Source organism: Asterias rubens, chromosome 15, assembly GCF_902459465.1.
Source record: "Asterias rubens chromosome 15, eAstRub1.3, whole genome shotgun sequence".
Taxonomy (NCBI): Eukaryota; Metazoa; Echinodermata; class Asteroidea; order Forcipulatida; family Asteriidae; genus Asterias; species Asterias rubens.
Genome location: NC_047076.1, coordinates 9,567,932 through 9,585,299, shown reverse-complemented (window position 1 = coordinate 9,585,299; position 17,368 = coordinate 9,567,932). Strand labels below are relative to the sequence as shown.

The following is a 17,368-nucleotide window of genomic DNA, read 5'->3' as shown; positions in this document are numbered from 1 at the left end:
CCCGCTCTCAATTGCAGAAGTGTTTTTAGTTTTTCAAAAAACCTTTAGGTAGGGGCCTGATTTTTTTCTCGATAATTACGAAAAGATCAGAAGTATACACATATCAAAATTACATTAAAATGGTGAACAAGTGCATTATAAACAAGTAAAAATACCATTTCTGTTGAAAACACTCCGCTCAGGTAGTTGTTTAAAATGCCCAGTTTCATCAAATATTTTTGTTTGTTTTTGTTTTAAGTTTATCATTCCTTGTATTATTTAAATAATGCAGGTAAATTATTCAGATGTGAGCACATTGTACAGTGCAGTATGCAGTGTACATGTAGTTCAACATGATCTTCTGACAGTACACTGTAATAATTCCTTGTTCTAACAAAAAATTATAAATTCATGGGCATAGTAATATGTTCCAGTGGGCTAGGGTGCTTTTGTAACCTTCCATAGACATTATCCCCAGAATTCTTTGGTAGCTTTTGCTAACCGCGTGCATTAATTGCATTTGCCGTGACTTGTGTGACAAACTCGACATGCTCAAGGTTTTTTTTTTTTTTAAGTAGAAGGCCTAGGTTAAAAAAACTAATTAGGCCTAATTCTTGAAAGACCCTTTGAAAAGACCACTTTTATGAGAGGGAAGAAAAACAATGTTGAGGGTCTATAATTGAAAAAATACTATAATCATTTTTTTGGTGACTCGCGTGAGAGTAAAACAACCTTGGGTAAAAATTAACTCCAATTTTTCAAAAGTTAATAGTTCAAAAAGGCATATTTAATTTTGGCTGTCCTTACTAATGACTCTTTGTTGTTTATACATAATGATTAAATCTGAACCCCTATTGTTTCATGATTTTCTTTTCAAAACCTGAATTTCAATGATTTTTCAGACTTTTGTGTACACTTTTTACCCTTTACTCCCAAGGCTGTCGCAAAAACAATAAAAAATATTTTTATAAAGTCTTTTTAGAAGAAGAAGCACTAGGTGTTCTTGTTTCAAAATAAATGTAAAAACTTCAACGACAACCATTTTAAAAATTTTACTATGAAGCGCAAATACCACGGAATGGCTGAGCTTCATAAGTCTATCAGCTTCATAAGACAACTTCACTTGCTATCATCAACTATATAAAAGGAACATTTGCACGCTATGGAATACCTGAGGTGGTTGTGACAGATAATGGATCGCAATTTTTAAGCGAATTCAAGGAGTTCTCGAAAGAGTATTACCCGCAATCTAATTGTCAAGCGGAAAAGGCAGTCGACATCGCATTTAAGATGATTCTACGCCATCCGGTCCTAGTATTGATGACCTACTGTTCCACACCCATCCCAGCTCTTGGTGTATCTCCTTCACGACTCATGATGGGAAGCGAAATGCGCACAACATTGCCAATTCTACCACGCAATCTTCAGCCTAAGATCGCTAGCTACAAACAAGTGTACAGAAAGCCGACAAACTGTACAAATCCAAGAGTGCATCCTACTTCAATCAAACCAATGGTGCAAAACAACTGGATGAATTAAAAACCGGGAGACAATGTTAGATTCCGCACCAAATCAGGATGGAGTGTGGGAGAAGTAATGCGAAAAGCTGGACCATCATTCTTACAATACATCACCCATGTTGATGGTGCAGAGTATCGTCGCAACAGACGTCACATCCTGCTTGTTCCCAATATGACATGAGATTAATTGGTTTGGATAATTATCGAGAGTTCAGAGTTCAAAGTATCACAGTTCTTACAGTTCTTATTGCATGACATAGTCCTTGTGCCATGCAGGAGTGTTCACAGTGCGATGAGGTCAGGTCCGGGTTTGTTGACGATCCTTAGGATTGCAACTGCAGAGTGGGTGTCCCTAAGATCGAACATGATCAACAACCAAGGTAACTTTGGAGCAAACGTTAGGGAAACTCTGCAGCATCTGCATTCTTCGAAGATCTACCCAAACTTGGCGAAAATAGCCTCAGCAACTCTGGTGATTCCCGTATCAACTGCAGGTGAGTATTAAAAACCGGGAGGCCATAAGTGTCTTCGCAGTTGTTCCATTTCAGCTATGATTTTTCAAGACATGAATTAGTTTATGTTCTTCTGATCCATCGCACTTCTATCCGTATCATTCATCTTATGATTTAAATGTTGTTTCTTTCAGACTGTGAGCGCGGATTCAGTAAACTAAAAAGGACTAAAACCCGCCCCATTATGTCTCAGCTAGCAAACCAGCAACAGCTTGATAATGATGGCGGTAGAAGGGCCCCTACGAGAGAGCATGTCAGAAGTGGGCAGCCATCAGAAATCAGAAAATCTTTTTAAGTTTTCCAAAAGGAGACCTGGCAGAACCGATGGTGGTGGACAACTATTTCAATGAAGATCCCGAGGATGCCCTTGAGTAACTGATCTGCAACTGAGATTATGTAGTAGGGGATACTCGGGCAGAATGGGATTGGGGCTCAGGACACGGGCGAGAATATAATGATGACTGATGAGTACAATAATAGGCGACTAATTGGGTTTACTGTTGTTAAGGTCTACTGTAAAAAAAAAATCCATGGTCAACTGAAAAATAAACAACATTCCTTTACAATGATCCAAATGTTTATTGTGAGCCTATTTACTTTTTTAATTGTGTACGAGTAAACTCCGAAGTTGACTGACGAACACAGCGAACGCATCGGAACGAAAAGTTCACAAAAGCAAATATAAGCCTGCGTCTAAATTCAGCACATTGGCTGATTCAGTGTACAGTCATGTGTAATGAAATGTTCCTAACCAATAGCAAAGTTAGTTATACTAGCAAAACGTTCCAGGGCAGTGTAATTGGCTGTCTGTGTGGTGCGGGGCATCCGCCTTTGAGATGACCTGTCAAAAATAAATGTTGCACTATAGTCCTGTAGACAAGTTCAACAAGCTTATCAACGGCGGTCAAATACAGCAATAGACATAGTCTTGGCCCAAGACTATGGTGCTTGATTTTGGATAGTGTACTATGCGCGGTTGAATCGCCAAAGCGCTCCCGCCACGGTATGATTTAGTTAGCTGGACGGCTCGAAATCTAGACTACACTCTGCAAGCTACCATAGTCTTGGTAATCCTGCAGCACTGCGTGCACTGTGGGCGTTGCCGTATTATGTAAATAAGGCCGTTGTCAAGGTTGTTTACTGCATATTCAATATGTGAACAACATGGCAGCGCCGAGCAGCATGAAGTCTGTCCACGGTCGCATGGTCGGGCCATGGTCGGACGTACGGGACGTACGAGTGATAGTATGGTTGGCCATACGAAACGAACGAAATGCAGGGATTTAAATTCTACATCTCCTTTTCCCAGAAAACCAAATTATTATAATTATTGTCGTTATTCTGAAGAAATATAGCCGACTACAAAATGTCTGACAAAATGCTTGCATCTTCGTTTATACATGTCGTGTTTGTTTCATGGTTTCATACTTCCCCGAATGATTTGTCGTGGGCAGATCACATGAGCCACAGACAGAGACGAGCTACCCGCAGTGCATATAATACTACCACGGAGGTAGAAACCTCCATGATACTACCGTGTATAGTAGTTTTACTACAGCAAACACTATTCACTGTACATGTACAGTTTAATTGTTGTCATGCATCGACTTTGCACATGTATTAAACGTTACGGCTACTAATTGTGTCACAATCACATGAACTCATAATATTTCCAAATAAAGGCCAACACAAATTACAATGTACTTGTTCATAAAATTGATTTCTTTATTGCCAAACACAAATTTTCACAGAACAGTGGTTATTAAAATAATCAGGTTTGAGAACAGGCTATATAACAATACCCCACAATTAAAGCCTGAGCGGCTAGTGAAATTTGATTCTCAACTATTCGTGCCTCAAATAGTGGCAACTTCAACACACTAGTCATACATTGTTTAAGCCCCAAAATGCACTGCGGCGTATTATTTGCTGCCGGTGCAAGATAGTAAAACTCACGCTGAAAGGATTAAAGGATTGTGTCACTTTATGTCTAGGGCTGGGCGACTAGTGCGACACACTGTCACACTTGTCACAAAGTCGAGATTATTAAAATCACTAGTCGTGTTGCGACTACTTTTTTTATATTCCTAATTGAATAATCGTGCTGCCAAGAGTCCAACAAAAATAGTAACAACTTCCTGTTTGGTGAACTGTCTATTGTATCGCTCACGACTATTCATGGCAACATTATTTACTTACGAAACACAGTCAGTGACACCAGTGACAATCCTTCAATCCTCTAAGCACGAAATTTACCATATTGCCCCTGCGACAAACAAGTCGTGACTAGTGTCGTAGTCATGCTTTTTTGAGGTGTGACTAGTCGAGTAGTAACTTACACTAGTGGCCCAGGCTTACTGATGTCTGGTTGTGTTTCGTAGGTAAATTATGTTATCGTGAAAAGTCGTGACTGTGGGCGACACAATTTTTTTCAGCAAGCAGGAATAGTCGCAACTTTTTTAGTTGTTGTGGTGGCTCGATTTACGGAGTAGGTGAATAATGGCAGTCGCAACTCGAATAAGCAATTAACTAGTTGCGATTTCGACATCAGTAGTAGTGCGTACCACTATAGTCGCCAATCACAGGCTTTCCCACAGCAGCATTTAAAGTGCACAGTTATCACAGCAGTTATACACAATATTGTTTGTATGTACTTGTGTGGGCGGCTGAGCCTACGACCACTCTTCTACATTGTGGGGTGCAATGCAGTTTTCATCTGATTCTCTGTGTCTTAGATAGTTGATGGCAGTTGAAAGACCATTTTGCTCATCTCGACCAACTCTTCCACTTCGTTGTACATTTTCATACTGGTGTTCAAAATAATGAAAAACATCAACCCCAGTCCAAAAGCATCGGTTGCTAAGAGTATGCACACAGCTCCCTCAGGGTTGAAAAAGCTATGTGAACTCATCTTGAAAGTCAATCTCTGTATTGGTATGGTATGATACATGTCGACATTAAATTGTGATTGTGGTGGAACTTTGCAGCAAAATGTAGAGTACAGTTCTTCGCATATGTCTTTCTTGATTGACAGTTAATATGTTCCATCTTTTCCTTTTCTCTTGACGCTTTCTCTGCAAAACAGCAAAATATCTCTTCCACAATTATATACGCTTGAATTTTGATTCTGTCACAGATTTGTCTCTCTTGAATCAAGAACTCCATTCCTTAATTGCAGAGCAGTCGATTGCCCATTCATCTGACAAGACGAGGCTTAAAAAGTATCAGTACTCCAAGGTGGTCATGCAGCAGTTCTCTCAAAGCAGACTCCTGAGGTCTACCTACATAAATAACAAAAAATTTTGAAGTATTTTTCATTTCAGAGCAAATTAGGTATTCACAAACATGACAAACAATGACTATTATTATTATACTTATGACTTTATGTTTTCTAATTCTATACAGATTCGATCAATAAACAAGATTCTCTCCACTCACCACTTTGTGACACTGACAGTTACATAATGACTTGGGATCCATGACTTGCTCAGTTGCAAATGTTGGTTGTATGTATCATGCTCTAGTTTCCCCTAGTTTATTCACACCCAGACATGGTCCAACTGCCTGCATGCAGTGGCAAAGCACACATAGAAAACTGACGGAGTTTATCGCAACACCAGACCGTCCGCAGAGAGGGCACTGGCTGGTGTATTTTGACATAGTCGTTAGTTAATTGCCATCTAGATAGCAGATCAATATAGCTTTGGCTTACTTGTTCATCTTTAGCATTCATAATCGTGAAAATTTCCTATTTTTTATGATTTTTCCTCCACAACAAACACGGAGCTGCCATTGCCGTGTAATCATAACATGAATGACCCCGGGGTCAACTAATACATTATGTTAATTTATTACAACAATCGCACGCTGATTGGTCCGTTGCAAAGCTGAAGCAGAAAACAATGAAAAAGTTAACACAGCGCTGCAGGATTACCAAGACTATGGTAGCTTGCAGAGCGTAGTCTAGATTTCGAGCCGTCCAGCTAACTAAGTCATACCGTGGCAGGCGCGCTTTGGTGATTCAACCACGCGTAGTACACTATCCAAAATCAAGCACCATAGTATTGGGCCAAGCCTATAATAGACATTGATTTAGCCCATTCATCAACGCACGTGACACTTCGTAGTTTGATCGAACTTCCCTCCCTCCCTCCCTCCCTCCTAAAAATAGTCTTTTTCTTCCCATTTTTGAAATGAACACAGCATAGCGAAACTTCCATTGCGCATGGACGATGACCGACTGATTGGAGAATTGGACAACACAAACACACACACCAGAAACATGGCAAATTTTCGTCCCACAGCAAGGCAAAACAATGCAGATTTTGACAATTTTTTCTTCAGTTGATACATTATTTTTCCTCTCTCTTTTCTCTGGATGTTTTGAGGTAACCCCTCTTCTTATTAGACACAATTCAGTGTAATTATAGCTAATTTAGGGCGGATAAATTGGTGGCGAGGTGCGGAAATCTTTCCAAAATTGAAAACAGCAATTTGGAATGGCTGAATAAACTACGAAACGTTACCCATACCAATTTCAGAAATTGACCAGGAAGGCCCATTAATTTGAAACTGTCTTTCAAAAGTATTCTTACCGTGTGACGTTGACTTATTAAGTGGGATGGCAGCGACAACACAAACACGATGACGACACACAGCTAAGATAAGAAACAAGACAATTAATTAGCTAAACCCAGCAGGGCATTAGGTAAGGTTAGCACTAGCTAAGATAGAGCTAGAGCTAGAATTAAAGGTGCGGTACGGACCTTGGTTTTTGTTAGCCTGAACATCTGTTGTCACACTTCGAGCGGTCAGACATAGGCGCAGCCAAAATGGAAAACAGCAATTTGGAATGTCTGAATAAACTCCTAGACGTGCCCATACCAATTTTCAGAATATTGGTTTATTTGACCCGCTGTCATGACAAAAAGTGTCCGCTGGCCATAAGTGTCCGCTGATCATGCGCAGTAGACCCTTATGGACACTATAAGGCCAAACAAAATAAATGTTGTGTTTAGGGTAAAGGCCAGAAAAAATTCCAGGTAGGTAGATAGAAAAATAATTTTGTTTTGTAATTTTATTTTTATATTTAAGTTCTTGAATTTTGAGCTATTTGTTAATATTTTAAACCCGTTACCTACAGCCCTGATACTTCGGCTTTTAAGGGGCACTGCAGTTTTGCCGTGACTTTTTGTAAAAATTTAGGGCACCAAGGCAATTTTCAAAAATTTGGAAGGGCATCATGGCAATCATAAAAAAGTTGTGAAGGGCACGACGGCAGTTTAAAAAAAAAACTCCCGAGTTGCCTGCAAAAAATAGTTATTCCAATTTTTCCATTTTCTAACTGTTACCCAATGAAAAAAGAAAGCATTCATCTAACTCAACAAAATAAACTACTTACAATACACAATAAATAATTTGTTTTCATACGTAATCCTACTATTGGTCATGCACGTTTTTTCGTAGAGACGCTAAAATTCCCACGTAACTGCTCCATTTTGACACGATGTTGACAGAATAAATGCATGCGGTGCGCGACGACTATGCTGTACATGATGGTACATCACATGCACCAAGCATGGGGAAAACCACTATCCCAGCATGCACAGACATGTCGAGTCTTCGTCTCAAGGCGTTTAGCGTTGGTTCGCGTAATTTTACCACTAGAGGGCGTTTAAACTCACGCTATCGCTCTTCCGAAACGCCCTCTAGCGTTCGATGTTTCGAGTATTTTTTTGTCGCACGCAAAGAACAACGACTCACGGGCCTGAAATCTGCTGTTGTGCCTTACGTGCATGAAATTGGGGTATATTTCTTTGCGTAAAAATTTACACAGACATCGGGACTTTTTGGCTTTTTTTCGAACTTGGGCAACGTTGAATATAATTTTTTTCGGGAGGAAGGGCACGGCGGCAATGATGAGAAAAGGGCACGGCAATCATTGCCGTGAACAATTGGGTTTTTGAAGGGCATTGCGGCAATCCATAGGGGCAACAATTGCCGTCGTTGCCGTCGTGGGTGAAGTATCAGGGCTGATACTAACCTTGTTCGACTCATCAAGTTTAAATAAACCCTCATGTTGGAAAGTGGTAAAATATAAAAGTTAATAAGTTGTCATTTTCAATTTTACCAACTCACAAAATATTTAGAGAAAAATGTTTTGAGGTCGGCAATTCGGCCGCAAAAAATTCAGGTCGGTCGGGTTACCGCAAACACAACATTTATTTTGTTTGGCCTTAGTATTTGACATTTTACGTGACAAAGAGTACGTCCGCCCGACAAATAGTGGCGCCATGCTGAGTGCACGTTTGAATGCACACAGACAGTAGGCCTAGTTGGCAGATTATGGACAGTATTTGGCAGAGATGACGGTCAGTATTTGGACATTTTGAGGCTGTAGTGTAGAGGAGTTACCACAATTTAAACTGTCTTAAAGACACTGGACAATATTGGTGATTGTCACTCAAAGACCAATCGTCTAACTTGGTGTATCTTCAACATTTTATGCATAAAATAACAAACCAGTGAAAATTTGAGCTCAGTTGGTCGTCAAATTTGTGAGATAATAACGACAGAAAAAAATCCAGTGTCACACGAAGTTGTTTGCTTTAGATTCTTGATTTGGAGACCTCAAAGACAAAATCTAATTCCGACGTCTCAAGTTACTTCTTTCTCCAAAACTACGTTTCAGGTTTCAGAGGGAGCCGTTTCTTACAACGTTTTATAAAAGTTTTAAGTTGGATAGGGCCTAGCCTAGTAGTAGCAGTAGTAGTAGTAGTGTTCATAGGTTTTGGAGGTACGTCGGCCGGTCAGCAACGTCAGAGCCAATGAACAGCTCTCCCTGGGTAGCTACACCCACAATTTACATACACGACGTACGTTGTTTCCTTTATTCTGATTCATTACAGCAGGGTGAATATTCATGTATCAGCCTCTACGATGATGAAACCCCGGTAAGCTAATCGCGCTATTCATAGGCGAATGAATTGACTGTGTGCTCGGAAAAGTTTCCGTATGGCGCCACCACTTTTTCATTCGGTATGAAATAATATAGTATCTAATTTACCTCAATGATATATCCCTTTTTATAACAATGAGTAAAAAAGTGGAGGCGCCATATGGAAAGTTATCCGTGTGCTCTATGAACACTACTACTAGTTTAGTACAGTAGTTGCGATAACGTAACCCTCCTCCCGACGGCCGCCAGGCAGGAGGGTTACGTTATCGCAACTACTAACTAGCCTAGAAAAAAACAGATGATTTAAAAAAAACATCATTTCGTTTTTTATTGTGAACAATTTTCCTGTTAATAAATCCTATCGACCTCATCAAACTTTTAAAGTCAAAAACCCATGACACCAGCCTGGCTGCCCAGGGCAAGATGCCGGATAACTTTCCGTATGGCGCCACCACTTTTTCACTCATTTTTACAAAAAGGGATATATCAATCAGGTAAATTAGATACTATATTATTTTATTTCGAATGAAAAAGTGGTGGCGCCATACGGAAACTTTTCCAAGATGCCAATAAAAAATAATTATTTTAAGAGTTATTAATTAATTATTAATAATAATATTACCAAAATGCTTCCCGTGGTGTGACGTTGGCTTAAATTATAATTCTGTTTGAGTGGGACAGCAGCGACAACACAAACACGACAACGACAGCACAGCTAACTATTGAAATAATAAAACAAACAAGACAATTATAGCTAACCCCAGCAGGGCATCATCCAACGATCCTTACTCTATGAACGATTCAACGCATTATTTACCTTGGTTTTTGCCTTTCTCTTAATTGTTTTTGATAGCATAGCCCACACATCTGACGTCACACTTTGAGCCGAAAGAAAGACACAGCATGCAGGGGCCAAAATGGTAACCGAGCCAAATATAATAGACTGCAAGTCTCGCGTGTACACGACGACCGGAGCGAGAAAACACTACAAACGAAAGACTTGTTTTTGACCAAATCAAATTTTTGCTTTAGATTAATCTAAATACCGAATTTGAAGAACAAAAATACTCTTTAGAGCTTGTTTCATTTAGTTTTAGCTTTTAAACATTTATGCAACTAATCGGTTATAATTTATGTATAGACAAAAGAAAAATTCTGGGACAAGGATGTTTATATGATCCTAAATTTTTTGAACCCCCCCCCCCCTGTTGCAAACCTACCAAGCCTCTACGCCCGATTACCCTTTTTTCCCATGAAATTATGTAAATTGCACATCGCGCGTGCGCACTAACGTTTTGGTTGGCAAAATGAGAATACCCCGCAACTCATATAAGCACACCACCCACTGCACTGATACCACCTCGTAGGTAGACTGGGGACAAGGCGTTAAATCGGCCCCACGCGCTGAGATAGTGGTCTCGCGAGACCACTGCTCTCGCGCGAACTGATGGCCCCCCGATTTCGCGAGACCACTCGCGAGACCACTATCTCATCAGCGCGTGGGGCCGATTTAACGACTTGTCCACAAGTCTATGACCGCACGTATGTAACAAAGTGATCGTTCGGTGTGTGTACCTCGTAGCCTCATATGTTTTCGGTCCCCAACTTTGATTCCCGTTTATCGCGAAATTGTGCAAGCTGCACCGGTGACAGAAGCTATGCAGTTTACTCACGGCCTGTATTTTCATCAGGCTTAATCATGCTGAGAATAAAGTTTCCTGTCGCTGGTTATGCTCAAACATTTATAAAAATAATGGTTGATTTTTGGTACTAATCACTAGTGCACTATTATGCCAACATTCAAATGAGTCAAAGAAACATCATCCAACCTCGAAAGTTCAAAACAAAATTACTATCTGCTAGATTGAGTTTCATTCTGCTTTAGTCACTAGATGGATCACGTGAGGTGGTTACTATTTGGGATTCTATGGTGTGCAAATGTTGGGAAAATATTAAAATATTTTAAGTGAAAATGACAACATTTTTTTTTTATTTACTCATGCATACTGTAATAAATTCCGATAAGCGTTATAAATATTAAGTCTACATTAAAGAGAAAATATCATAGATTGGTTTCTTATCTCCTGAAACAAAAAATTACTGGTCTGAAATGGGGGAAAACGGAGTGTTATGAAGTGTGAGTGCATCAAGGGGGGTGGGGTGTTTTTACTTTCATGCCTTATGATATCTCTGGATTCTGTAAAGTAGCCATAATGCCTTAGGACAAAAATGTAATTAAATTTGTTAAGTAGTAATTGAATAATATTTTTGATTTATTTTGCACGCCATACTGGCTTCTAAATATTCAATACAATACCAACCAATGAAAGGTGTGAAAACATATGACGTTGCTCCAGTGTCGTGCATGCATAAGCACTGTTAATGGCGGACTGTCTCTCGCAACGTAAAATCCAAACTTCGAAAATTTCGAAGTAAAAGTGTTATTGTTAAAAAATTGGACAGATGATTTGAAAAAAAAATATTTAGTTTTTGATTGTGAACAATTTTCCTGTTATCCTACTGAAAACACATGACACCAGGATACTTGTAGCATGAAGTATGGTGCACGCGGGATGTGTGTGTGCGTGTCAAAGAGCTATTTATATAACACCCAAGCAGATCCTTGCCATTTGATTGGAGGATTGTCTGTCACGTGATAGCAAATAAAAGTACCAATACACGCTGAGTCACTCACCGTGCTTTTTCGTTCCATCCGAAAAGTACCATTGCACTAGCGTGCAATGGTACTTTTCGGATGGAACGAAAAAGCTGAGTAAAACATCACTGCGTGCGCGTGTCTTTGGTAACGCAGCAGTGTTGCAAGGCATATTAGTAAAATTACTAGCATTCGGCTTCTACAATTAAAAATTGTAGGCCTACGCTTTGTTTGTTTTGAAAAGTTGTATCTTTCAATCAAAATGACAAAGATCTACTTGGATGTTATATAAAACAAATAATGAATGTTTTTCATTCGTGCAATGGTGCGAAAATGTTCATTCGTTGAAAGCTGGAATGTTCCATTCAACTCGGCTCCGCCTCGTTGAATAGAACATTCCATGTTTCAACTCATGAGTATAATTATTCGCACCATTGCACTCATAAACATTCATTATGTGTACATGTATAATATATTGACTAGAGCGCTAACTTGCTCTGCGTTTTGGTGTGTTGCGTGAATTCGGAATTTTAAGAGAACTGTAAAAAAGTCTCCAGCGGAAATGTAAATAGCGCCCTCTGTTGACTGCCTAATTCCACATGATTCCAATCACTTCATAAATCGCAATGTTATTCACCAAAGTTCTCCAATAATTCCACGAAAATCACCTAAAATCAGATTAATATTCATCCATCAACCAGTTAATTCCAGCCCCGTGCGTGCAGTATAAGGTGAGTAGAACCTTTCTTATTTTGTTATCTCTAAAGATGGGATATTGGGAGAAGTTTTGGGCTTGTTTAATAGGTCTCATGGCCTGCTCGGGGAAAGTTAATATTAATATGTTATTTACCAGTTACGATATGGAAGTGTTTTTACCGTAGTTACAGACGTTTCCCAGGTACTTTACAGAAGTTGTTGGCTATTATAAAGGTTGCCAGTGCTGTATTTGTTCTATATCGGGCCTATAAATAATCCAGTTGCTCTCTTAGTCTTAGTTTACATGCCAGTAAAGTTGCTGCTCCAGTGATTTAGCCTTTTATGATTAGTGGATTATTTGGGTGTAAAGAGTTGACCCTGAGCCTATTATAGAGTTGATTATGGAAATTGATGTCATTTCTGTTCTTATAATAATCTCTGCCTGTAAATCATATCGTAGACTTATTGTATCTTTATTGTTCTCTTATTTGTAGAACCACGGGTAAAGCTTACTGGTATTAAAGACAGTTAAAAGTAGTTCACCACCGGTCTGGCTGTCGCATTTTTTCATGGTCCTTCGAGCCGGATTCGAACCAGCGACCTATGGATAAAAATCGAGTCCGCCCATCCAGAACATCTCGACCCCCTCAATACCTGCAGGAGTTCGTGAAGGACAGCCTTTCCGACAGCCATGCTGGAAGTGAATCTACATCTAGTCATCATTCCTCCAAACGAAGTCATCAAAGTTCCAAAGCAGAGTCAATCCACTCAAGCCAGCATTCCCCTTACCAAAGTCATCGTTCCAGCCCAGAATCTAGCAACAAAAGTCGACACTCCTCTAATCAAAGCCAACATCTCAGCTCCGAATACAACCAACAAAACTGGTATTCTTCAAGACGAAGTTTTAGCTCAAATCATTCCGACTATTCCAGAACCTCACATGTATCAGCCCTGAGTGATGTCAGTTCCGCCAAACTTCAAGCTCTCCGTAAGAAGATTGAGTATGAGGAGTTGCAACGTCAGTTGGAGGAAAATGAGGCTGCTGATAAAGAACTGCAGTTAATAGATGACCAAGCTCGGAAGGCCCGTCTCCAGGCTGAAGAAATAGAATGGAATGCCTTGAGAGACCGCGAAAACCTGACAAAGAAATTGTCCCGCCAAAGAAGATTGAGGATTGCTCAGCAAAGGATGGTGGAAGCAAAAGCCATCAGTTCCCTTGTAGATGATACTTCTAAACCACTGGAAGGAAGTCACGCAATTGACACCCAAGCCAATGCACCCACACCGGCTCCTGAGACAACCAGTCACATCTCACCTAAGCCAGATCTTCCTCGTTCGGCAGAAGACTCTCCCCCCTTACCATCTTCACCAATCGCCGTACCCTCTCCATCTGAACCACCAGCACCCACAGTCATGGATCTCCTTGTAACCTTATCACATGGTCTTCCTAACCCGACTCTGCCTAAGTTCTCCGATGGAAGGGAAAAAGATTTTGCCCTATTGAAGATGGCTTTGGAGAATCTTCTGGACGTACATCCACATCTTACTGAACACTACAAGTTCCAGGTGATGATTGACCGACTGGGTGGCCAAGCTCAGAAACTGGCCAGGGCATTCATGTACTCCAAGAAACCATACACCGATGCCCTGTCTGCACTGAAAGACAAATATGGACAGCCCCGACAACTGTTGCAAAGTGAAATCAGAGCCATTATGTTGACCCCTCCAATAAAGTATGGTGACACAAATGCACTTTGTGAATTCTCCCTTGATGTACTTTCCTTGGTGGGGATGCTTACAGCCCTAGAGGGTGAGGATGGAGTGGAGTTGAAATGCGGGTCACACGTAGATCGCCTACTTAGCAAGCTGGCTCCAAGCTTCAGAAATAGCTTTATGGAACACTGTATCAACAAACGCATTATTCAACCAAACTCCAGTCATACCTACACACTGGCCCAGTTCTCCCAATGGCTACAGGTCAAGTCCCAATCCCAGAGTTTTGCACACCGAGCAGTGTCAGGCAACGAGTCAGTGAACCCCACAGCCAATAAACGACAGAGCCATCAGCAGCCACAGAAGGAAACTCCACCTGCTGTATTCCTGTCAGAGTCCAGTCCCCAGGCTGAATCCAAGAATAAACCCATGCCATTATGTCCCTTCTGTGATAGCAGAGCGCACTTTCTTGGAGGATGCCCCGAGTTTAAGAAGCTAGATACTGATCAAATCGTCAGTTGGATCCAGGAGAAAGGACGCTGCTGGAAATGCGGCCGAGCCCATAAACCTGATGAGTGTACCCTGCAGAAACCCTGCCACTCATGTAAAGAGGTTCACCTTACCGTACTACACGATGCCGCCCAGAAGGCTACCAGTCATGTCTACCGAATACAAACCTCCAACCAGGAAGTCTTCATGGACAAACCTACTCGTCCGCACAACATCATGTTAAAAGTGGTACAAATTCTCCTTCATGGTCCAGCGGGTACTCTCGATACTTATGCAATCCTTGATGATGGTTCTGAGCGAACCATGCTACTTCAGCAAGCAGCAGATAAGCTACAGCTTGAAGGAAAACCAGAGACCATGCTCCTACGGACCATCCATGATGACATTGTCGAATGCCATGGTCAATCTTCGTCCATTCAGCTGTCCCCCAAACATCAGCCTGATGTGAAGTTCACCATCTCCCGAGCCTTCTCTGCTAGTAACATTTGCTTATCAGAGTATAACTATCCGCTGGAAACCTTACAGCAAAAGTATAGTCACCTTCGCAATCTTCTTCTACCAACGATCAAGAATGCATCTCCAATGATACTCATTGGCTCCGACGTCCCAGAACTCATTGTCCCAATACAACCCGCAATATTTGGTCCTCGTGGAGCTCCAGTAGCAATCAACAGTAAGCTGGGTTGGACCATCCAAGGACCAATCAAGATTGGGAGCAAGCTTCCAGAGCACAACGTCTTCAAAACTTCATCGTTTTCCCCAACCATCGTTTTCCCCGACAAACGACCTTTCCCAAGTTCTACCATCTGTCAATTCAAAGCATGTTACCTGTCCAAAGCTGGATCAACAAGCTGTTGACACCAAAACCAATCCACCAGATTATCTCACCCAAGGCAAGACTTTCCTTGAGCATAGTGAAGCTTCAAGATGGCGGGATGGACCTTCCCTCTTCCTGTCTACATCAGATAGCTTGCCAGCTAATCCTCCGTCACAAACTATAGGTGAGACAGAGAATACAAAGTCAACCTTCTGCAGTGATGTTACCATGCAGCCAGCCGACATTCCTGATCCATCTCAGTATGTCACCTCGGACAACCCCATCTTGGCAGTCAAGCAGACCCTTGACGGGGCGGCCCCCCCTGCTAAGCCTCCTGACTTGAAAGCAGATGAGAGAGCTAAGATAGAGTTGCTTATTTACCAACGCGCTCAATCCGACAGCTTCCCTGAAGAGCTAGCGGTAGACAATTGGATCTTCATCGCAACAGCAGACTACTACAGTACGGCTCAGAGTATAATGCATCCAGTGGTCTGATTCGAGTAGGAGGGCATCGCAAACGCAGACGAGGACAACGCTACAAAGCCCAAGCAACCATTTGTGATGGATCCAGCTAATCCAGCTTCAAGAACTGACTAATGATGAAACGTCGGTTTCCGCCTTATTGAGGACTAAAGACATTCTAGAGCCATTTTAGCAAGTAAATTTGTTGCCCAAATTTAGGGGCGGCTGTAAAAAAGTCTCTAGCGGAAATGTAAATAGCGCCCTCTGTTGACTGGCTAATTCCACATGATTCCAATCACTTCATAAATCGCCATGTTATTCACCAAAGTTCTCCAATAATTCCACGAAAATCACCTAAAATCAGATTAATATTCATCCATCAACCAGTTAATTCCAGCCCCGTGCGTGCAGTATAAAGTGAGTAGAACCTTTCTTATTTTGTTATCTCTAAAGCTGGGATATTGGGAGAAGTTTTGGGCTTGTTTATAGGTCTCATGGCCTGCTCGGGGAAAGTTAATATTAATATGTTATTTACCAGTTACGATATGGAAGTGTTTTTACCGTAGTTACAGACGTTTCCCAGGTACTTTACAGAAGTTGTTGGCTATTATAAAGGTTGCCAGTGCTGTATTTGTTCTATATCGAGCCTATAAATAATCAAGTTGCTCTCTTAGTTTACATGCCAGTAAAGTTGCTGCTCCAGTGATTTAGCCTTTTATGATTAGTGGATTATTTGGGTGTAAAGAGTTGACCCTGAGCCTATTATAGAGTTGATTATGGAAATTGATGTCATTTCTGTTCTTATAATAATCTCTGTCTGTAAATCATATCGTAGACTTATTGTATCTTTATTGTTCTCTTATTTGTAGAACCACGGGTAAAGCTTACTGGTATTAAAGACAGTTAAAAGTAGTTCACCACCGGTCTGGCTGTCACATTTTTTCAAGAACACACATTGCCGCGATTATTTTTAGATTCAGCGTGTGCGTATACGTACGCAGCTGTCCACTCGCGTACGTCCGCGCTATGAAAACCGCAACTTCGACTTGATTGCCGTACTAAAAAAAGTAAACGCGCCTTTTAATCATGACGCACATGACGCTCGCAGTTTGTGCGCTGATCAGCAGATTGTGCGTTCACATTTACTGCATTTTTTGCTTCGATGGCACATAAAAAAGAACAGACGCACGATCATGCAAATAGCCGTACAATTGCCATACAAAATTTCAAGCTTTTGTATTGGTTTGTACATAAACATGGATGCACCCACATGGCTTCAAAACTTTAGTGCGTGTATAACGAGGTGTTAGTGCTCTAGTCAACAGCTCTATGGTGTGTGTACACATGCACGTGGGCCGGGTGCGAAAACAAAAATTCCAGGATGGTAAAGGCCAATAGATTTGCATTCACGCTCCCATTGGCTGCCACGCACTTGACGCTGAATTATTCATCAGTGGGAATTCAGCTATTGCAAATACACAACCACGAATTGTGTGTGCACCATAGAGCATGTATGCACTGTATATTGCTCTATGGTGGTACATA

General features: G+C 41.0%; 3 protein-coding genes across 3 annotated transcripts in view; 2 read left to right on the top strand and 1 right to left on the bottom strand.

The window, feature by feature from the left end:
- Positions 1-9,934, bottom strand: part of LOC117300248 — a 70,405-nt gene extending 60,471 nt beyond the window's left edge. Inside the window, exons 1-2 of the mRNA XM_033783976.1 lie at positions 9,787-9,934; positions 6,607-6,669 (exon numbers count right to left, since the gene is read on the bottom strand). The gene's annotated coding sequence lies outside the window, so the exon portion shown is untranslated. The remainder of the gene's footprint in view (positions 1-6,606; positions 6,670-9,786) is intronic.
- Positions 988-2,435, top strand: LOC117300121. The gene is made up of 2 exons (XM_033783824.1): positions 988-1,993; positions 2,146-2,435. Exons 1-2 carry the CDS (start codon positions 1,792-1,794, stop codon positions 2,304-2,306), a joined length of 363 nt encoding a protein of 120 aa, XP_033639715.1. The 5' UTR covers positions 988-1,791; the 3' UTR covers positions 2,307-2,435.
- Positions 9,935-12,216: 2,282 nt separating the features above from the next.
- On the top strand, positions 12,217-16,735 carry LOC117300356. The gene is made up of 2 exons (XM_033784121.1): positions 12,217-12,356; positions 12,816-16,735. The coding sequence occupies exon 2, from the start codon at positions 12,925-12,927 to the stop codon at positions 15,400-15,402; it is 2,478 nt and encodes an 825-aa protein (XP_033640012.1). The 5' UTR covers positions 12,217-12,356; positions 12,816-12,924; the 3' UTR covers positions 15,403-16,735.
- Positions 16,736-17,368: the final 633 nt, after the last annotated feature.

What these genes read in the sequence shown, in the direction of transcription:
- LOC117300121 (XM_033783824.1), top strand. Translation starts at nt 1,792, where the DNA reads ATGAGGTCAGGTCCGGGTTTGTTGACGATCCTTAGGATTGCAACTGCA. An exon ending in GATTCCCGTATCAACTGCAG is followed by an intron (nt 1,994 to 2,145) that starts GTGAGTATTAAA and finishes TGTTTCTTTCAG; the next exon opens with ACTGTGAGCGCGGATTCAGT.
- LOC117300356 (XM_033784121.1), top strand. Translation starts at nt 12,925, where the DNA reads ATGGATAAAAATCGAGTCCGCCCATCCAGAACATCTCGACCCCCTCAA.